The sequence below is a fragment of the Amblyomma mixtum genome, chromosome 8 (genome assembly GCF_055824585.1).
Source record: "Amblyomma mixtum isolate Tamu chromosome 8, ASM5582458v1, whole genome shotgun sequence".
In the NCBI taxonomy this organism is placed as follows: domain Eukaryota; kingdom Metazoa; phylum Arthropoda; class Arachnida; order Ixodida; family Ixodidae; genus Amblyomma; species Amblyomma mixtum.
The window spans coordinates 140,780,355-140,802,625 of record NC_143019.1 but is presented as its reverse complement, the minus strand read 5'-3'; the positions used below and the strand labels follow the sequence as shown (position 1 = coordinate 140,802,625).

The 22,271-nt window shown below is 48.2% G+C and overlaps 2 protein-coding genes across 2 annotated transcripts in view; both read right to left on the bottom strand.

The window, feature by feature from the left end:
* The window catches only part of LOC149334648 (glucoside xylosyltransferase 1-like), a 222,253-nt gene that overhangs the window by 169,525 nt on the left and 30,457 nt on the right, over positions 1 to 22,271 (bottom strand). The gene's annotated exons all lie outside the window — the stretch shown is intronic.
* On the bottom strand, positions 9,701 to 10,853 carry LOC149334649 (uncharacterized). The gene is made up of 2 exons (XM_089557970.1): positions 10,087 to 10,853; positions 9,701 to 9,968 (listed from the first exon to the last, which is right to left on the bottom strand). The coding sequence occupies exons 1-2, from the start codon at positions 10,653 to 10,655 to the stop codon at positions 9,701 to 9,703; spliced, it is 837 nt and encodes a 278-aa protein (XP_089414096.1). The 5' UTR covers positions 10,656 to 10,853.

Sequence of the window (22,271 nt, the reverse complement as noted above, 5' to 3'; positions counted from 1 at the left end):
TGGTAAGACAGAGAAAGTAAGTGTTGCTCTCTGCTTTTGAAACACTTGTGTTCGAAATTATTATGCTCATTCTTTTCTCTTGGAGAGGAAGGAAGGAAGGAAGGAAGGAAGGAAGGAAGGAAGGAAGGAAGGAAGGAAGGAAGGAAGGAAGGAAGGAAGGAAGGAAGGAAGGAAGGAAGGAAGGAAGGAAGGAAGGAAGGAAGGAAGGAAGGAAGGAAGGAAGGAAGGAAGGAAGGAAGGAAGGAAGGAAGGAAGGAAGGAAGGAAGGAAGGAAGGAAGGAAGGAAGGAAGGAAGGAAGGAAGGAAGGAAGGAAGGAAGGAAGGAAGGAAGGAAGGAAGGAAGGAAGGAAGGAAGGAAGGAAGGAAGGAAGGAAGGAAGGAAGGAAGGAAGGAAGGAAGGAAGGGAAGACTTTATTACACTCTAGTGCTTTTTCCTGCGGCTTTGGGCATCTTCAGAGACGTTCAATATGTTGTATCCCCCAGGAGTCTCCTGTTGAGGCTGTCTACCTCTGATCGATGGTCGGTTGCCGTCAGTCCAGGGATCCAGTTGTATTTCATTCTTGTTGAGACACTGGTAGGGTAGGCTGTACGTGATTAGGCTACCAGGTTTCTGGCTAGTTTTAATGTGTCCTATTAAGGTGGAAGCCTTTAATGCCTCATCGTTGTAAGCAGAAGTTGTCGACAGAAATGTCACGTTTTTCACTTGGTCGAAACGGTCGTGACGTCACAGTGCGCGCATTTCAAACGAGGCCAATTGTGCATTGGCTAGTAACCATGCAACCAATTAAAGGGATAGTATAGTGGTGCTCCAAGTAAGTTAGAATGGGTTTAGTTAATTGCTTAATTTACCCAATCAGCCTAATGAACCTTTCTAATCATGCCAGATGAATAAATAAAACCGAGTAGGAAATTAGTCGAGTTCGGGAATCGAACCGCGGTTTCCGGCGTGCGAGACGAGCATGCTACCACTCCGCCATGCCAGCTTTTTTTTCTTTATTTTCGAGATTGACATGAAAACAGTAAGACCACTTCAGCTACACTTGAGCTGATACGGGTGAAGTTAAAATTTCTTAGGTTTCACTAGATCATCTAGTAGTGTTACCCACTGGGGTGGGTCACGCTGCGCCTGGTAACATTCCTACAGATAAACAGCACTTTCAACAAAGTTCTCACGTGTACTACGAGTGTTTATATCCGCATGCCTTACTTGCATTCGCGTTTTCCACAAGCTGTGGAGGCCAAGAAGCATTAATAAGTCATAGGGTACCTCTTTGCGATCAACTAGTAGAAATCTGATACCATAAGGGTGCAGTGGTAGTTCTTTCTTGATGGTTCTCTGCAGGACATCCCAGAAAAGTATGGCGTCCCAGCAGTCTAGGAAGACATGTTCAATTGTCTCCGGCTGCTTACATAACAGGCAATTTGTTGTCCATGGGACAAAAGATTCCTTTTTCATGGAGCCAGGTTTTAACGGGTAGTGTATTAGAGTGCAATTTGAAAAAGAATGTTTTCGCTGTCGGCCGAACCGGCATCATTTTCACCGGTTTTAAACTATCCTGCCCTGGGCCTCCACGGTAAGGCGCACGATACAAAGGTGGCGGCAGCATAATATTGTCACGACCAGAAGAGCCGTGAAGGTAGGCGTCGAGAAGAACCCAAGACCGGGAGCCTTCTTTTAATTATGGAGCCAGCTTCCACGACACAGAACAGAACAGCGCGCCACGAGAGCCCACCGCCACTTCGTCGTCGTCTTCGACTCAGCGCGGAGGCCGCGCGGCGCGTTAGGCGCGTGGCATTATTCCCCCCCGCGAAAGGAAACATCGTCCCGATGTGGAATGGGATATGTACAGTGAGGGGAGGAGGAACAAAAAAAAAAGACTGGGGGTGAGGTGAACTATACAGTGCGCGCTAGATGACATGCAGGTAGAGTCAAGTTCACACGTGGGGTAAGGGGAAAAGGTACGAAACAGCGTGAACACAGCGCTCAGTCACGCGAAAAGTACGGCTTTAAGCGCACTACATGCACGATTTCAGGCCGTTGACGCTGAGGGCCGACGACCACAGTTCCATGGGGGACAACTTCGTAGTTGACGCTGTTCAGGCGGCGCAGGACTTTGTACGGGCCAAAATACCTATTTAAAAGCTTTTCGCACAATCCCTTGCGGCGCACTGGTGTCCACACCCACACGTGGTCGCCCGGTTCGTAGTGCACGTCCCTGTGCCGAAGGTTATAGTGTCGGGCTTCGGCGGATTGCTGGTCCTTGATGTGCAAGCGGGCCAGCTGACGGGCCTGCTCTGCTTGCTCCACGAAGTGGCCTGCTTCAGGGGGAAGCTCTGCGTCGCCGTACGGCAGCATGGCGTCTAGCATCATGCGGACCTCTCTGCCATACACGAGACGGAACGGGGTGAACTGGGTGGTTTCCTGCGTCGCGGTATTATATGCGAAGGTGACGTACGGCAAGACCTCATCCCAGGTTTTGTGTTCAACGTCGACGTACATCGAGATCATGTCCGCCAATGTTTTGTTGAGCCGTTCCGTTAGACCATTGGTTTGGGGATGATACGCAGTTGTTGGTCGATGAGCTGTATGGCTAAGCGCTAAGATGTCACGTAGGAGTCGGGCTGTAAACGCCTTGCCTCGGTCAGTAATGATGGCCGATGGGGCGCCGTGTCTAAGCACGATGTCGTGCATAAAGAAGTGGGCAACTTCGGCAGCAGTACCCCGCGCCAGGGCCTTCGTTTCAGCGTATCGGGTCAAGTAGTCTGTGGCGACTACGATCCACTTGTGGCCGGTCGACGAGAGGGGAAATGGCCCCAGAAGGTCCATGCCGACTTTGTCGAATGGTACTTGGGGCGGCTCGATGCATTGAAGCAGTCCAGGAGGCTTGAGCGCGGGTTTTTTCCGCCGCTGGCATTGCCGGCATGTCCGGACATAACGCCTCACACTTGAAGTAAGGTTGGGCCAGTAATAGTTCTGCCGGATACGGGACAAGGTGCGTGTAACTCCAAGGTGGCCGGAAGTTGGTTCATCATGGCAGGCAAGGAGGACTTCATCCCGTAGATCAGACGGTATGACGAGCAGGTAAGTTGTCGGACTTGAAGTAGAGTTCTTTTTATAAAGCACTCCTCTCCGCAGGCAGAACGACGAAAGTCCACGAGCGAGGTATCGTGGTATTTCAGGGCAGCCACCTTCGAGATGATCGATGAGCAGACGCAGCTCGGCGTCGGCACGCTGTCTGTAAACGAGCTCAGACGTGCTGACCGCTCCAAGGAAGCTATCATCGTCGGTGGTGTCTTGTGGAGGAGGGTCGACAGGAGCGCGGGACAAGCTGTCAGCGTCGGTGTGTTTCCGGCCTGACTTGTAGGTGACGGTGAAATCGAATTCCTGCAGGCGTAATGCCCAACGTGCTAGGCGGCCGCAAAGGTCCTTTAAATTTTTCAGCCAGCACAGCGAGTGGTGGTCGGTGACGATACGAAACGGTCTGCCATTCAGGTATGGGCGGAACTTAGCGGCGGCCCAGACTACCGCTAAACATTCTTTTTCCGTGGTAGAGTAGTTCAACTCAGCGCGTGACAGTGCGCGGCTGGCGTAGGCAATTACTTTGTCGACACCGCTGTGCCGCTGAACTAGAACGGCGCCAAGGCCGACGTTGCTCGCATCCGTGTGCACCTCTGTGTCGGCATCTTCGTCGAAATGTGCCAAGATGGGCGGTGATTGGAGTCGGCGTCGTAACTCGTCGAAGGCAGCCTGCTGCTCGTTGCCCCAGGAAAATGACGTGTCATCACGGGTTAGGAGCGTCAGAGGGCTGGCGAGCTGGGCGAAGTTTCTAATGAAGCGGCGATAATAGGAGCACAGGCCCAGAAAGCGTCGGACTGCTTTTTTGTGGACGGGGACCGGAAAGGCAGCAACGGCAGCAAGCTTCTCTGGGGCAGCTCGGATTCCGTCAGCACTAATGACGTGCCCGAGGAACTTCAATTCGGTGAAACCAAAGTGGCATTTTTCTGGTTTGAGGGAGAGGTTGGCGGATCGAACGGCTTCGAGGACAGTCCTGAGGCGGTGTAGATGTTCCGTGAACGTTGCGGAAAAAATGATGACATCATCAAGATAAACAAGGCAGGTCTGCCACTTCAAACCTGTTAGAACGGTGTCCATCATTCTTTGGAACGTGGCAGGAGCACAGCAGAGCCCGAATAGGAGGACGCGAAATTCATACAGCCCGTCCGGTGTGATGAAGGCGGTTTTCTCACGGTCCCTCTCATCAACTTCTATCTGCCAATAACCACTTCTGAGGTCGACCGAAGAGAAGTACTTGGCTTGACGAAGTCGGTCGAGGGAGTCGTCGATACGCGGGAGCGGATACACGTCTTTCTTGGTCACACTGTTCAGCTTCCTGTAGTCGACACAGAATCGTAATGTCCCGTCTTTCTTTTTCACGAGCACGACAGGAGACGACCACGGACTGCTTGACGGTTGGATGACGCCGTCTGTGAGCATCTCTTCGACCTGTGTTTGGATAGCATCTCGCTCACGAGGGGACACACGATAGGGCTGCTGATGGATGGGTCGTGCTCCTTCATGCGTGATAATGCGGTGTTTAACTATCGACGTTTGTCGCACTTTAGACGACGACGTGAAACACGCACCAAACTCCCGCAAGAGGTCCTGGAGTTGCCTCTTTTCAGCGGGTGCAAGGCCTGGATTGATGTCTACGTTGGTGACCGCTTCGGTGTCAGCTCCAGGTGTGCCCTCCTCGCAAGCAAAGCATTCGGCCACTTCCTGAACATAGTCGACGTAAGCGATGGCTGTGCCACGAAACAGATGTCGATGCTCATTGCAGAAGTTGGTGACAAGGACCTCTATACAACCGTCATGAAGGGATCCAAGGCCCCGTGCCACCGCAACTCCCTTAGTGAGTACGAGGGAGACATTAGGCTCGACAACCCGCAGTCTCCTATGTGGCTCGTCACAGGTAACCTTGCGAGAATGCTGGCACGTGGTGGCACCGTAACGGTATCGTCGGCAACTCGCAGGGCGGACCGAGAACCCTGGTGCGCAGGTTCTTCTGTGGCCATTGCGGTAGAAAATGTCACCAAGCGATTCGGGAGGTCTATGATAGCACCGTGCTCGCGAAGAAAGTCGATTCCAAGGATGACATCGCGAGAACATTCGTGCAGAACGAGAAAAGTGGCAACGAATGTGCAGCCTCGGACCGTAACCCGCGCCGCACACATACCGAGTGGTGCGACAAGATGTCCGCCGGCCGTACGTATGTCGGGGCCGTCCCAGGGTGTCGTCACTTTTTTCAGGGCCGTCGCCAGCCGTCCGCTAAGGATAATCTGCGCCCGTATCGACCAACGCGCTGACCTCCTTTGTGTCGACGAGAACAGGGATATCCAACGAGACCCTTCCTTCAGCGCGGCCCGTCGATGGCTGTTGGGGATGACTCAGTCGGAGCGGCGGCGGGAACTGGTCGGCGACTTGGGTTGCGTCGTCGGGGCGATTCAAGCGGCGGGTTGGGGAAAACTCTTCGGCGATGCGGCGTTAGGCGTCGGGGCGATCGGGTCGGTGCGGCGGCGGAAGCGGGTCGGCGATAGGGGTTACGGCATCGCGGCGAGTCGGAAGGCGCGTCGGGGAAAACTGTGCAGCGTTGCGGCATCCGACGTCGGGGCTATTCGGTTGTTGCGGCGGTGGAAGCTTTGCGGCGGATCGGCGTTCGGCGGCCTCGCCTCCAAAGGCCGCCGGAGCTAGTTTTCCCGACGAGGGCTCGAGGAACCGCGTTGTCCTGAGGCGAAACGGAGCCCAGAGGGGGAAGACCGGCGAGGAGAAGGCGATCGCGACTCGCGGCGCGGAGGAGGCGGTGAACTACGCTGGCGGGTGACGTATTCGGCGATGTCTTGAGGGCGCTCTCCAGGCCGTGGACGGGGGCTGTCGACAGGAAATCCGCGTAGTCCCATTTCGCGATAGGGGCACCGCCGGTAGAGATGGCCGGCCTCACCACAGTGGTAGCAGAGCGGTCGTTGATCTGGGGTGCGCCAGAGGTCAGTCTTCCGCGGTGCCAGGCGCCGATCCGCCCAGAAAGGAGTAGGCTGAGCAGAGTGCACCGCGACCAATGGTGCGGTGTAAGGCAAAGGCCCAGGAGATGGGGCCGCGCGGCGGACGACGTCCGCGTACGTGACTGGCTGGACCGGAGTCGGGTACGGCGCGGGATCGTATGGAGTCGGTTGCGGCGCCGGCACAACTGCAGCGTCTTTTGCTCTGAGGGCCTGCCGGACTTCCTCGCGGATGACGCTGGTGACGGAATCGACGCGAGGGGCAAAGATTCCTTGAAGGTGCTGCAGCTCCTCGCGGACCACTGAACGGATGAGTTCGCGAAGGGAGTCCGGACCTCCGCACCTCCACCAGTGTCACGACCAGAAGAGCCGTGAAGGTAGGCGTCGAGAAGAACCCAAGACCGGGAGCCTTCTTTTAATTATGGAGCCAGCTTCCACGACACAGAACAGAACAGCGCGCCACGAGAGCCCACCGCCACTTCGTCGTCGTCTTCGACTCAGCGCGGAGGCCGCGCGGCGCGTTAGGCGCGTGGCAATATCAACCAAATCCTTATACAGCTTCTTTTTGGGAGCGTTATACAGGTATTCTAGTGAAAAACGCACTTCCAACAACCTGAAGGAAAGAACAACCTCACGCAAATATCCGTTTACAGCACCACACATGTTTTCACAAGATGACACTATGATTCCGGGGAGCAGCCTTTGCAACCGCATTTGCATAACAGTTCTCAAAAAGATGTCATTTTGATCACGAAGGAAAATAAAGCGCGACACCACTTGACGCAAAAACAAATGAACCAGTCCAACGCAACCGCTTTTGACTGAAATAAACAAGTTTGTTCGCCTGGTTTTCTCCCAGGTCGACGCCCAAAAAAAAACTGCAAACACTCGATGGATTTTTTGAATATTGCTGCGCGACGCACAGAGCACATTCATCACGTACCATATCTTAGAAATCAAGAAAACATTGCACACAAAGGCACGTGAAAAGATTGACAGCTGCCTTCCTTGCCACGCGTCCGCTTTCTCTCTTGCGTTTAACGTGTCCTCGTTCCAGTGTGTGCTGGGATCGCGAGAACTTTTTAGGGGCACCCCAAGGTACCGCGTCGGTAAGTCAGTCCATTGCAGTCGAGAAAAAAAATCTTGTGAAATATCCCATTCCCCATGCCAATATCCTGAGCTTTTTCCCCAGTTTATCTGACATCCAGTTTGGTCGCAGAACTTTTCGACCACATTCGTAGCTTCACGAATGCTGTCTCTGTTTGTGCAAAATACCGCTATGTCGTCCGCGTATGCAAGGATTTTCACTTCGGCTGCCTGAAGCTTGAATCCAGAAATGCAGTCACTGTTAAGAATGGCCAAGCACAACGGCTCGAGATATACTGCAAAAAGCAGGGGAGAGAGCGGGCATCCTTGTCTCACCGACGAGCGTACTATGAGGCTGTTGATAAGTTCGCCGTTAACTATAATTCTCGTCGTACAATTTGCGTAAGCCATTTTTACCCCTTCTACTATTACGTTACCCAGGTTGGCATGCTCTAGAATGGAGAAAAGAATGTCATGAGAAACACGGTCGAAAGCTTTTGCTAAATCTAGCTGCATCATACCTACTTGACTGCCAAGCGCGTCAACGCGTTCTAATACGCTTCGTGCAACATGTATATTTGTGGCAATGCTGCGACCTTTGATGCCACAGGTTTGATGCGGCCCAACTAACTTGGCGATTACACTTTGCAATCTGCTGGCTAAAATCTTCATGAACACCTTGTAATCCACATTTGTGAGGCTGATTGGTCTATAGGACCCCACCAACATAGGTTTCTCCGTGTCATCAGTCTTGGGAATTAAAACAATGTGGGATGTAGTAAAAGACAAAGGAACTTGATTATTTTCATAAGTTTCTGTTAATACTTTGAGAATCAGTTGAGCGACGTAGTGTTTGAATGTTTTGAAGAATATAGCACTCAACCCATCTGGCCCAGGGGCTTTCCCAGATGGTAGGTCGTCTATTGCTTTTTCTATCTCCTGCAAGGTAAATGGCAGCTCTAGGCGCTGCTTGATTTCATCGTCAAGTGTTGGCATCAATTGTAAGAAGTTTACATGAAAACCTTCTACAGTCTGGCGCTTGTTACTAAAAAGTTCTGTGAAGGGGTCCACAAAGCCGTTCTGAATATCTCCTCGATCGCTGGTAATTGCGTCTCCGTATCTTATATTTCTGATTTCTTTCTGGCAAGCGTATACCGTTTTTCGTCCGCGAGCGCTCGCTTTGTAGGCGTTTCGCCTGCCCACAATTTTTCGGACCTTGTATGTACGACAGCAGCTTTATATTTTTCTGTGTCATTGCGTTCCAGTTCGCATTTCACATCTCTGATTTCTTTTGTGAACATTCCAGGAGCTGTGCTTTCCATGTTCAGCAAGCATTCCAATTCAGCGTGCAGGGCTCTTTCTTTTTCTTTCTCTTTATACCTAATCACACTGCTCCTTCTATTGCTTTAATCTTCACCTGCTCTTTGAATCTTTCCCATTCCATTGCAAAAGAAACTGGTTGGGCAATAAGAATGTTCTCAAAATCAGTCTTAATTTTCATCACGAACTCTTTATCCTCCAAAAGTTTGGCATTCAGTTTCCACAAGTGCCAGTTAAAGCGTGCTTTCCTGCTATTTTTTCCAAAAGTGGCACTCACAAGACAATGATCACTGAAAGTCACTGGTTGTACATGATAACTAGAGCATAAGGGAACAAGATCAACTGACAGATATACTCTGTCCAATCGCGCATGACTATCGCGCTGAAAGTGCGTGTATTCCGGACAGCTCCCAGTGGAGAACACACTGCCAATATCCTCTAAGCCATAGTCACTAACAAATGCGGTCAGCATTTCAGCACTCTTATCTCTAAATTTTCTGTACTTAGCTCTGTCAACAGCCATGCACACGCAATTGAAGTCCCCAAGAACAACCAAAATTTTGTCGCACTTGAACCATGACTCCAAGGATTCAAAAAAATTCTGACGCTCTCTTTCCACATTCGGAGCATATACACAAATAACACGCCAACATAATTTCGAAAAGGTGAAATCAACAACCAAAAGACGGCCACTTTCACAAGAAAAAACCGACTCCACGCCTCTACCCAAAGTGTTGCGAATAAATAAGAGGCATCCACCAGATGCACCTACGGAATGGCAAACGCACACATAAACATTTGCCTGAAAAGGAACCACCATGCGGCCGGCATGTTCCCCTGACTCTATCTTAGACTCTTGGACTGCTATCACGTCTAGATCATTGTCTAAAAGGAGGCGGTGAAGCTGGTACTGCCACCTTCTTGCTCCAAGCCCTCTGACATTCAGTGTGGCTACACGAAGTGGTGTGTCCAGCTTAAATACCATGTGTTATAGAGAAAGAAAACACGCTTCTGGCCGTCGCGTTCCTACCTCCGTGGTCGGTGTGGCTTACGTCAGTGGACGGTCCGCATCGTCCGCATGACCATGCGGCCTCCCAAAGAAACGTCCGGTGGCGATTGGAAGCACGTCGGAGGAGCAACCCCGATTTTTTTTTTCCCGAACACAGACACATCGCCGCTGCCGGATCATCTTGAAGATGATCGATGAAGAGTTGACATTCACACCAACACGGTCTCACTAGAGCTACGGAGGCGGATTACCCGCCTGCCGCGTGTCGGCCGAAAAGTTCGGCCGTGGCCGTAGCGTCGAGCGTCTGACTCCCGATGTCTTCGGCGGCGGTTCATCATCGCCCCCATCAGGCGGCATCTTCTCGCCTACGCTCTCGTCATGCGACCGCTTCGCAGCTGTCATAGCGGCCTCTTCCTTGCTTGTGTCCACGGCGACGTTGTCATCACTCTCCACGCTGCTCGGGGTGTCGAACGCGACTTCCGTCGCGTCCGTCTCCTGGCCACTGTCGTCTTGTTGAGAGCCATGATGCCACTGATGCTGCAGCTGCTACTTGGCTGGTCGTCGTCGTCACCTTTTTTTGAAGAGGCGTCAACGTAGGTCCATCTTGCACAACTGGTTGCCCAGTTGTTTTGGCTGCCTCTTCCGCGTCCGCCTCATCCATCAGATGCTCGGACGCATCATCGCTGGTCCCAGGTCCTGCGATGTTCGCGTAAGTGCGAGGACACTGGCCTTCTTCATGGCCAAAACGCCGACAGATTCCGCAACGCGGGACTCGGCACTCCCGACGAATGTGGCCCGTACTTCGGCAGCGAAGACACAAAGGGGGTCTTCCGGGTACCACAACGAGTGCCAACTTACCGCCGACGTTCAGCTGGTGAGGCAAATCGTCAAGTTTAACACCGGCTTTCAACTTCAGGGTGACAAGCCTTGTGGTCGACCCCTTCTCTGAGACGCCTTTCACGCGCCAGCGTTCCCGGGTCACTTCTGCGACCTTCCCGTACGGCGCAAGGGCGGCACGCACGTCCTCGTCGGGCACGTTATGGAGCAGCCAATGGAGCTTGAGGCGCACGTCCTGGTTCGTCGGGTCGATCACTAAGCAGCGGCGTTCCTTCACGAGCAGCTCACCGACGCCTGCAATCTTCCGCGCTGCATCGGCATCCTTCATTGCGATAGCCCAGACGTGGCTCATGCGATACGCCCCCAGGGCGATAACGTCAAGGAGCAGCGCATGCTGGGCTAACGCGTCTCGGAAATCTTCCACCCGGTAAGGGCGGGCCGTGATGTCGGCGTGCAAAAAAAACGGTATTTAAAACAAAACGCCCTGTAGGCAGACCTGGCAGAACAACCTGGTAGGAACTTTCCTGTTCAGTAACCCTGTTTTCGCGGCCAGACAAGCTCCTACGGAGCCCATGATCGCACGTCCAACACTGCGGTGGCCGGAAGTGAAGCCCACTCCGCCATTCCAGCTCTATGGTTTGGAATGAACAAAGGCGCGACTAGTGAATACGCTGTCTTTGTTCACTCCCATCTTCCTCCCTTCCCGTTACGGCAAGGTTCAGGTGTCCGCCGAGATATGCGAGACAGATACATTTCCTTTCCTCAAAAACCAATTTACCGACGAGCAAGGCGTAGAACCCAACGGGCGATGGCGTTCTGTGGACTCTCTGGCAGCGTTGCAAAACGCTGTCACGTTCCACTCTTAGAGGGGAAGCTTAACATCTTTACTGTACATCAGTGACACAAGCAGCGACACTGCGCTTAAGGCTTTCGCCTCACCGCACTTTAGGTCAACAAAGTGCCCCCTGAATTTTTCCAGGCATGCCATGTCCCCTGTTGGTGATGCGGATGATCATGCGTCCGACATGTAGCGTTGTTGCTTTGAGCAGGGTGAAAGTATGAGCACTGCGATGGTTGGATTGCACCCGCATGCCTAAGATTCTTATTATTGTTCTTTCCGATATGGGCGATCCCTCCAGGTAGACCTTGAGTTTCAGGTCCTCGTTGGTGTGGACGGTCCAATTTTTGCTTGCTTCTCCGGACTCGCCGCACTTCCGATTTCTCGGTATTGCATGCGAGTCCTCTTTCTGCGAGGTATTGCTCTGCACAGGAGGCCGCTTCCTGTAGCCTTTCTTCCTTCTCTCCGAGGGAGCCTGTGTTTTTTCTGACTGTTATTTTGTCGGAATATCTGGCGTGCGTGATGCCTTCGATCTATTCTAGTTTTCGAGCCAGGCCTTTCATAGAAATGTTGAAGAGTATGGGTGAGATAACTGACCCTTGGGGTGTTCTCTTGTATGACGCGTTAGTTTTGTCCGATTGAAGGCCTTCTATACCGATGGTGCCAGTTCTACAGGACAGGGAGGCTTTGACGTGACCGAGGATTGTGCGTCCACTGTCCAGGTCGTCTAAGCTCGTAAAGATCGCTTCGTTTCTGACGTTATCAAATGCCCCTTTCGTGTCCAGGGCCATTATGACATTTTCACCGCTTCGAGGTACATTCTGCAGCACACCTTCTTGTATTTGAAGAACTTCCTGCGTCGAGAGGTTTCCGTTGAAGCCGAGCGTGATATGGGGTAGACAGTCGTTATCCTCCATGAAATTTTTCAGTCTTAGGGTAACCACCCGCTCGTAAAGCTTGCCAAAGCGCAACGTGAGCGAGATAGGCTTGATGCTTTCAATTTGGAGTTTTTTACCAGGTTTGCGTAACATTATTACATCGGTGTCTTTCCGATATTTTGGAAGCGTCTCCGCCACCCAATGTTTGTGAAGAAAGCTTACGAGCTTTTGTACGAGGTCGTCGCCCAGGTTGCGGACCAGGGCGTCGTCGATTCTGTCCGCTCCCGCTGCCATGCTTCTGGTCGTGTTCCTTATAGCCACCTAAACTTCTTCCACTCTTATGGGGCGGTCGATTATCTCGTTTTCGGCTCCCCGTTACATTCCTTGGCATCGCAGGGGGTTGTGATCGGCGAAACATTTTGTTCGTGCCTTCTTTAGGAGGGCGGTGTCCTCGAAGGAGTGGAAGCGGCGAAATTGACGTGAGCAGGTGGACAGTTTTCAAATGAGAGTCAGCTCATCAAAGGCTACTAGGCGAAGGGTTCTAACACTCATGGTAGTGTTGCGGTGCTGAATAGCTACGCATATACTTTTGTCCCGATCATCCTGCAGTTTTCACCAGCGTCGTGATCTACTGTCTACCCCGCGTTAAGGTGCTAGGATCACGAATAACATGGCAACAATTTTGTCTACTTCAGATTTCTGCTGGCTACAACTTTTGATGAAAGCAGAAACCGCAGTCACCCGCTTCATATTATAACTTGCGCTAGTACTTACGTAATCGTTATAAAAAAAATGGTGGAACGAAAAGAAAAAGCGCAGCAACTGTTTCACTTTTGGTGGCCACCTGACCAGAAGAAAGGATGAAGAAGAAAGTAGAAGAAGGAGAAAAGAGACCGTAGTGGAGTGCTCGGAGTAATGTAGACCTCCTGTGCTTCTCTACCGTGCGCGAAAACCGCAGAGCCCACTGCGGTGTTTCGCATTTCGCTTTCATTTAAAGACGGCCGCTGCCGCCAAGATTGAGGCTCTGTGAATACAAGACTCTGCCACGTATACCATCATTCAGCTACCAAGTACGTTGCCTTTTTCTTGTGCAAGTTGTTTCTCAATACATCAGAATTTTTCACAGCTGTCTTCAGGCTTGGCCGCTTTCCTACATGCCAGCTGTGAAACTGCCTTCCAGCTTCTATTTTATCCGCGCTCAGAGTACACAGCGAAAAGGCCATGTTTTTTTTCTCAGAAAGAGTCGTGCTATTTGTGACGCAGACATGGCAGCCTTGTCACTCGTATAACGAATGGTCACGCTCGCTGTTTTTTTTTTTTTTGCATGGCGAGTGAGCCATTATCTGGCATAGACTGTGGTTTCGCCGGCAGCGTCTGCATGTGTCAAGAGCGATTGGGGGACGTCGAGTTAGGAAAAGAAGCACACTCGCAGTGCAAAGACTCATATTCGGCGGTCGTGGGTTCGGATCCCACCGGCGGCATGTGGTTGTTTTTTCTTCTGCTTTTCTAATCAATTATCTTTAAGCAATAACATTTTCTGTAATACTCTAAATTGATCAACACCACAAACTAAATAAATAAATTTAAAAAAAAATATCCCCTGTGCCCCTTGGTTTCTGTGGCTGTTGGCTTCTGTCAAACTTAAGGATTGAGCGATATCATCGTCTTTAGGTAAAGTATACCGAGTGATCAGAGAAGATGATCAGTAGTTTTTAAAAATAGGGTTTTTGAGGTAAAGGAAAGGTATTTGCGGCACAGTAATTGCTGTGCTGGCGGGCGTAAAAAAACAGGCGCATCATGTTAACTAGTAAAGTTTGTAATTAAATACTGACAGTAAACTTTTGAACTACTGTTGATAGGCGGCCGCTTGCAACTAGTGATTTGTCGCCGACCGTCACTAATAACCATCCCCGTTTTTAGAATTTCGAAAATGCGAATCTGCTGTCGCTACGAGGCAAGATATTCTGGGTCACCGCGGCGCGTGAAATCGAAACCGCGTGGCCGATGCGGGCATACAGCCACACCCGAACGAGTTTTTTGGCCTGAATAAAACGCTTGCGGCTTGGATTCATTACAGTGCTGAACTGTTTGCACCTTGCGATTTGTTTTTTCTCTGTGTATCAGTTTAATCCTGGCCAACCCAACATACCAAGTGCATAAACTGGCATCACGGACCTTTTTGCTGGGAAGACACCGGCAGGTCAAGTTCTTGTCGTTCTGGCAGATGGAAAATGAAGCTACGCGCGCACTGTTCTTGTTTTTTTTTTCATTGTTGCCGAGCAGGTAATTTTGCAGCAAGAAATGCGAGCTCGACGGTTGTTTTCCTTGCTCTGTCACTTTGAACGCATTAAATTATCTGCACATTTTTTCACTTCAGGCGACATTGCGTTTTTTTCGGGTCGAAAATTTGACAGCTCAGTTGTCAGCAAAGACTCACAACTGAGCATTTATTTCACCGAAGGTTGCTCGGTTATAGCACTTTTTTTGTTCAGTACGAGCTGCTTTTTTATGGGGCACAAAATTCAGGTTTCCCGGGATTATGGAAGGATCGGAAAGGCCTTCCAAGTGCTCAATGTTGCAGCAAAGGTAAGGATTATTTGTCAGGATAAGATCGAGAATATTGGCTGTAGTGGCGGAACGACGCGTAGTTTCAGAAATAAGTTGTCGCAAGGAGAAATCGAGACAGCACTGAAGGAAAGCCTGAGCTTCAGGATCATTGGCAGGAGCTGTTAATAACGAAAAGTTAATAGCCGGAAAGTTAATGTCACCAATTACGACAAGTAAGATCGCTTAGTAAATTAGAAAACTGACTTGAGAATGAAGAATTCATTTCCACAGGGCGGTAAATAACGCCATTGATGACGACCGTTGGCCACATCTCAACCGAATCCATACCGATAGGGTCTACAATATTAGCATCGCGTGTTGGAACGTCAAATATTTGGACAAAACAAAAGTGGAGTGTTAGCTGCATGACCTCATTACAGGCACATGAATGAGAACATAGGTTGAACCAATCCGTGTCCGGGTAATTAATGTCGCCAAAAAAACTTCTGTTTGGGCTAGATGGTGCATAGCTTATTTTGAAATGAATTGAAGCGCACAACAACACGCACACAAGAGAGGAAAGACACAGGACAGGCGCTAACTTCATCTGATTTATTCGCAGGTAAGAGAGCAAATTACTGCGGCTTGGATTCATTCCAGAGCGTGCTAGCCGTGGCTGAAAGAGATAAAGATACTTGGCAGAGGCGGTGATAAGACGGCACGTGAACTATTAGAAGCCTTTCACATCAAGAAGAGGGGGCATGACTGCGTGAGTGACACGTCTGTTAATCTTTTGCTCGCAGAGTACAGGTATCTCGAGCAAGCATTGTGAACTGACGATATGTTTCTTTACTGCGCATGTCTCCATTATGTATATAATTTGCTCTCTTACCTGCGCATAAATCAGATGATGTTAGCGCCTATCCTGTGTCTTTCCTCTCTTGTGTGCGTGTTGTTGTGCGCTCGAATTCATTTCGAAATAAATTAGGAAATCTAGTTCAAATGGCCGTGATATTCTCATGTAGATCAGCGAGAACCGCGGCAGGGGAGACCGGGGCCTGTAGCAAATGAACATAAACACTTGAGTGCAGTGGGGTCGTGCGGGGACCGTGGGGCGTGCCCCGAATTCCTTGTACAATAAAGTTTTCTCTCTCTCTCTCTCTCTCTCTGCCTAAAACAGTGGTAACTAGGCGGGATGTTATTATTACTCATATGATTTCCAGTTCGCATGGAATATAAGCAACGGAAGATGAAATGTTTTTAACAGCAATTAATGCTCCACAGCCGCTTTTGCTTTTTCTATCTTTGCGGTAAATTTGAAAATTGTTGCTATCAGGCAGAAGTTCCACGTCAGCGGTTTCAGTACGCAACCATGTTTCTGTTAAAAGAAGTATATTTCAGTTTATATTTCATTTCATTTCATTTATTGGTTTTGTTTGGCCAGTACAGAGACTGCAAACAAGGGAGAGCAAGCTAAAGGCGCCTAGTAGCGCCTGACTGAGGCCTGCCCTCCCCATGTAAAAAAAACAAAAACAAAAACAAAGTGGCACTTGGCAATGGTACAAAGTTTTCGTAAGTAACAGAAACTAGAAAAGCAGCGGATATACTGACAACGAAACAGAGATCAGGCATGCATAGAGCTAAGCACAACAAAACTAAGATCAAAACATAGCAAAGACAATAACTGATTAGGTAAAAACACACCACAACTAGCTATAACAAAAATATTCATGAACAGTTTTCCTAAATCTGACCTCGGACATATTTTGTAGTGACAATTCTGTTAAATATGGATAGGTGTTTAATGTATGAGGAATTATGTGAGTTAGTTTTTGGAACCCATAGTTTGTACGGGATTTTGATGCATGGTATTGAGGGTGCCTAAGACTGTATGCTGTTTGGGCAATTAAATATGTGCTCTCGAAAGTCTGCCAGTTTCTTTTCATAAGGTTTCTGATATAAACAGCAAGCTTCTTGTGGTAAGCGGCCGTGATGGTTAGCAGTCTATGGTTGAGGAAGGAAAGACCCGTGCTCTCACTGTAATGTAAATTATCAATCGCTCGTACAGCTCTTTTTTGTAAAGTAAGTACTTTCACAAGATTGGTTGAGGTAGTCGTTCCCCAGATCAACAAACAATATTGTACATGCGAAAAGACTAGAGAGAAATAAATTTGTAGTTTGAATTTCCGAGGCAGTATTGTGCGAAATTTATTTAGGATACCAACAGAGCGAGCCATTTTAGTGCAAACGTAGTTTACATGATCTGTCCAGAGTAAATGTTCTTCAAAAATGACTCCAAGGAACATTGTAGAGCTGACACGAGTTATAGGAGCTTGTTCGAAGTGAATTTGGAAGTTGTTCGGAACTTCCTTATTTTTGGCTCTAAACAGTATGTACTTTGTTTTCCTGACATTAAGTTCTAACCTATTTGATTTTAACCAAACAGACAATTGGGATAACCAACTATTGGAGGCTGCTTGCAAAATATTACTATCTTGCCCTGAAAAAAATACGTTAGTATCGTCTGCATAGATTATAATGTTGTCTGCTGGACGAAGGTTGACGATATCATTAATATATAGTAAGAACAACGTTGGTCCTAGAACGGAGCCCTGTGGCACACCAGACACAATCTGACCGATCCCAGATGAAATACCGTTAATGATAGTTGTTTGAGATCGGTTGTCAAGGTAGCTAGCAAATAAGGTTAAAGGAACGCCGCGTATTCCATAACACTGCATTTTTTCAAGCAATATCTTATGGTTAACGGAGTCAAACGCTTTCCTCATATCAAGGAATATGCCAACTGTTAGCAGTTTATTTTCTATGTTTTCAATTAGCTTTTCTTTGATTTCCAGTAAGGCGGCCTCAGTTGTTTTGTTTTTTTGAAATCCGTACTGTTGCTTGGAGATGACATGGTTTTTCTCGAGATATTGAGAAAGACGTGTGTTGATTGCAAGTTCTGCAATCTTAGAAAAAACTGAAAGAACGGAGATCGGCCGATAATTATTTAAATCATTAATGTCACCTCCTTTGTGAATGGCAGTGACACGAGCTATTTTCAACTGATGTGGAAATGTGCCTGTCGTGAACATTAGGTTAATTATATGTGCTAATGGTATCGCAATGACATCTGCTACTTTCTTGATCGGGACTGGAGCTATGCCATCGACACCTGGAGCACTATTACTGCGTAAGGAGTGAATAATGGTAATTATTTCTGAGTCTGTGCATGGTAACAAAAACATGGAATTACTTTGTTTACTGGTTATATAGATTGAGGCATCTTGATGTGGACCATCAGTTGATTTTGGCGGAAAAACAGATAAGAAATGCCCATTAAATTCATTCGCTAGGTCAGCGCCATCATAGTTCGCGCCATGAATGTGGAGTGAGACGGGTGCGTTGGTTCTATTTTTACCTAGAAGATCGTTAAGTGTATTCCATGTTCCCTTCGAGCCATCAGACATGGAGAACTTTCTCGCGTAATAATCACTTCTTGCTTTTTTAATGTCAGCGCCTAACTTATTGCGGAACGTTTTGAATTGACGGAGAATGTCAGTGTCTTTTGTTCTCACAAAACGCGAAAAAAGTCTGTTCTTTTCCTGGATGCGGTCATACAGTTGTTTTGAAATCCACGGCTTTCTTGATTTTCTATGAGTTCTGCGCGTTGCTTGCGGAAATGCAGTATTGTAGTGTTCTTGAATAGTAGATATAAAATTTGTGTACGATTGGCATGCATCCTCCTGTCTTAAAATATTACTCCAATCTGTGCTAGCACAAAGACGTCGAAACTCTGATAAGCTGTTTTCATCAATTCTTCTAAATGTGGAAGATTCCGGTTTACTCCTGTGTTGTTTTGGTTGACTCGGAACTATACAGAATATAGGCATGTGGTCACTAATGCTTAATGTCAAAACGCCAGCCGGGACATCACTAGTGCAAATATTCGTAAAGCACACATCAATAAGCGTTTCAGAGCTGTCAGTAACTCTTGTTGGTGAGGAAATTAAGTTCACAAATCCATAGCTGTTGTACAAATCTAGCAAATTTCTCGTAACGGACGTTTGACCCAGAATATCAACATTTATATCACCAAGAAAAACCACTTCATAATTATTAAGAGACACATATTCCAAAGTTTTTTCAACAAAGTTACAAAACGCAGATACCGAACCTGAAGGCGGTCTGTATATACCTATAACAACAATTTTTCCGCAGCACAAAGACAAAGCTTCTACATCTTCATTCATTTCACAGCATTCAGGTAAACAGTGATAGCCGATTTCATTCCTCAAATAAATTGATAAGCCCCCTCCTCTTTTCTGTTGTCGCGCCAAAGATACGCATTTATAATTATCAATGTTAGGAGCATCATTATCATTGCTAAACCAGGTTTCAGAAAATACTAATACATCCCACTTTAACCTCAAAGTTGACAGCAACACAACCATTTCATCTATTTTGTTTTGCAGGCTTCGTGCATTTAAATGAAAAAAAACTGAGAGAATTGTTGAGAGACTTTCCAGAATTCAGAATGTACTTATTGAAAGAATCAATATCAAAATAGGTCATGATAGGCTTCTTTTTTTCCCACAGAAGATCAGCGCGCATGAAAACCTAAGGCTACCGAATGTTTGCCAAGTCGTCTTCGCAAGCAATGCAGATTGCATTCTCTCCGGTTCTGTTCCTGACAAATATTTTGCCATTTCTCTGCCAGGTATACTGGTAGCCACACTGCTTTGCCTTTGAACGTGCCAGCCACAAGAGTCGCCTGTTGAAGGCTGTCAGGTTGTCAAAAAGGCGTATGTCTGATTCCTTAGCTTTCAGATCCTTTACTTTCGCTAGCCATTGATCTTTTGTTTTCCGGCTGACAAAGCGGATCAGCACAGGAGGCGTTTTGTCCTCATTTTTCCTGTGAGGAAGTCTGTGCACACCTTCAATTTCACTCTCAGTGACCGGTTCAAGGCTCAAAGACAATGCAAGGTCGTTCACAACAGCTAACACGTTTTCGTTCTCAGTGTATTTCAGACCATGGATCTCAAGATTCTGGCGTCGTCCATACTGTTCAAGGTCATTTATTTGCCTTTTCAATCGACCCACCTCAGCCTCAGATCCCACCGATTCTACGACTTCAAGACGTTTGTTCAGATTTTGTATTTCCGTATCGTGTCGTTTTTGCGTTTCTAGAAGCTCGTCATACTTGGCTGACATCATCTGCACTGACTGTTCAAGACTTTCTATAACTTCTTTCAAGCTACTTAGAGCGTCGACTTTCTCTTTCATCTGCAAGAGAACAGTTAACTTGGCGTTGATTTGCGATAGTTCCGCCTTGTGCTCACATGCCTGTTCATTTTTCGACTTTTCATTCGACTTTCCCCCTCTGGTTCTGGCAAGTATGCAAGTCGGACACTTCCATGTGGTCTTGGAGGCTTTCCCCTTTGTACTTTTTACATAACCTCCAGAACAGTTTCCATTGTGGTAACTGCAACTGCATTCGTCACAAGTGACACACTCGTCGCCATCATCAAGGTTCTCTTTACATGCAATACAAATAGTATTCTCCGGCATTGCTCGGGACTACAACAGAGGATAAAGTACTATAGGCAACGAAGTAAGGTGACACTCGCACTACAGTATCATGGCAGCGGCAGCAGCAGCAAAGACGAAAACTATAGGTAGCCTTAACAGTGATAAGTATAAATGCCCACCAACCTGTAAAATAGAGATATGAGAAGAGTTCGGTGCGTTTAGGAAGAAGGCTGCGTATGTTAGTGAAAGGCAAACCAAGTTATCAAGAATTGGGCTTGGAATGCTATCAATAGGCGGCTGGGTTGGGTTTTTGGTAACACGTGCATTGCTTCTGCGCCGTAGCCATTTTGAGAGTTCTATTAATTGGTGAGTGTCACGGTCATACATGTATACTGAACCACCCGTGCGCAGTTTTTCTACGCTGAGTTTGTAGGCCGTTTTTTTTTTTAGATTCAACAAATTCCAAGACCTTTTTCCTGGCGAGCCACGTTTGTAGTGAAAAGTCTTCACGCACTGCATAATCGGTGTCCTTAAACTTTCCATTTTCGAGGATAAGCTATTTGCCCTTTAAAAAATGTAAGTTTTACGATCACTGGCCCGCATTTGTCAGCCTGAAACTGCTCTAGACGATGCGATCTTTCAATTTGTGCATTTTGAAGATTAACCCTTAGCTTCTCAGAACAGAGATGTATAATTTTTTTTTCTGACGTCGACAAGGTTTCAGAAATCTCGTCCGGAACGCCAAAGAACAGCATATTTGATCGCCTATGTCTGTTTGCCGCGTCTTCGCATCTTGATTCGATTTTACGAAGATGTAGGCCAATAGTACCTGACATATTCGGCCTGGACTCGGACACTGTCGAAGCCTGCTTAATCTTACAATCCGCCATATCAACTTCAACGCTGAGACTCCTTTCAGCCAGTTGCTTCAGGTCGACGTCAACACAGGCACGCCAGTGTTTACGCGCAGTCAGTTCGCTCCGAATGCCGTTCTGACTTGCTTCTATTCTTTGTACCGTAGCGAGCACAGTTGACAATGCAACCGCGTTTCCGGGGTTGGGACCAGGGTTTGTCTCCACGTCGCGCAGAGAATCAAGAGCAGGTTACAAACGCCGCTTGCGGCTTTGCTGTCAAGCAATCCTAACACATCACACAGCACCTCAGGGCACGACACTGCAAAGAAACAACGCTTGCTGGTTCTAACGCAAGGGCAAGCGTTTAGGTAACTGCATGGAAGAAGAGGCGAGGTGAGTGCACCATTCTGAATGCGGTGTCGTGCCCCGCAGGGGTGGCTGCTGGAAGCTGCTTATATTCCCGGTGGTCATCGCTGATAGTGATGGAATGCGCTCATTGTTGCCAGATTAGGCGCTGATGATCGGTCGTAACTGGTTGCTGCGTCCAATCCTCGGGCCATTGCGTTGCAGTCAAGGCACAGGCTCACAGGGGAGGCTGTGTCAGCCGTTGTAGCTAGCACACTGAGTATGAGGAAAGCCTGGAAGAAGAGGTGAGGTGTTGCACCGTTCTGAATGTGGTGTCGTGACCCCTTTGCATTTGTTAATTCATTGTCTACAGGCTTTACAGAAAAATGTCTACTACAAGTGTATGGCCATATGTCGATAGATTTTCTGTAGACTGTCTATGGGATTTGTATTGTATCTATATTAGTCTATAGGGCTGTATAGGATGGCTGTTGCCGAGACCCTTGTGAAGAAGGTTAAGAGTTCTACGACACCGAAAACGAGGAAACCTCCGCGGACCTTGCGACCGGAAGTTAATCCAACCTGCGCAAACTTTTCATAACTTGAAGAAAATAGCCAATAGGTTTGCAGTGCCGCTCACTTTATCATGTCTGATATGAAACGAGCAAAATAAATCTGTTCAGAGCTGTTCAAATTATATTTTAACTGCCATATTGTCGTCTCCCCACACAACTGCAGAGAAGTTCGTCTTAGCTAGGTGTTTCTAGAATGAACAAAGTTCTACGCACGACGTCGGGAGAAATACGAGACTGGGGTAGTAATACCGTGCGCATCGTCATTCGCTTGTTATAAAACGTTCGCAATCGTAAGACGGAGCCGACGCTAAAAAGAAAAAAAAAACAAATTATCACGCGCACTAATGCAAACCCGTAGAACCGCGGCGCTGAAGTTACAGCGGCGCCTGCAGTTGCCTC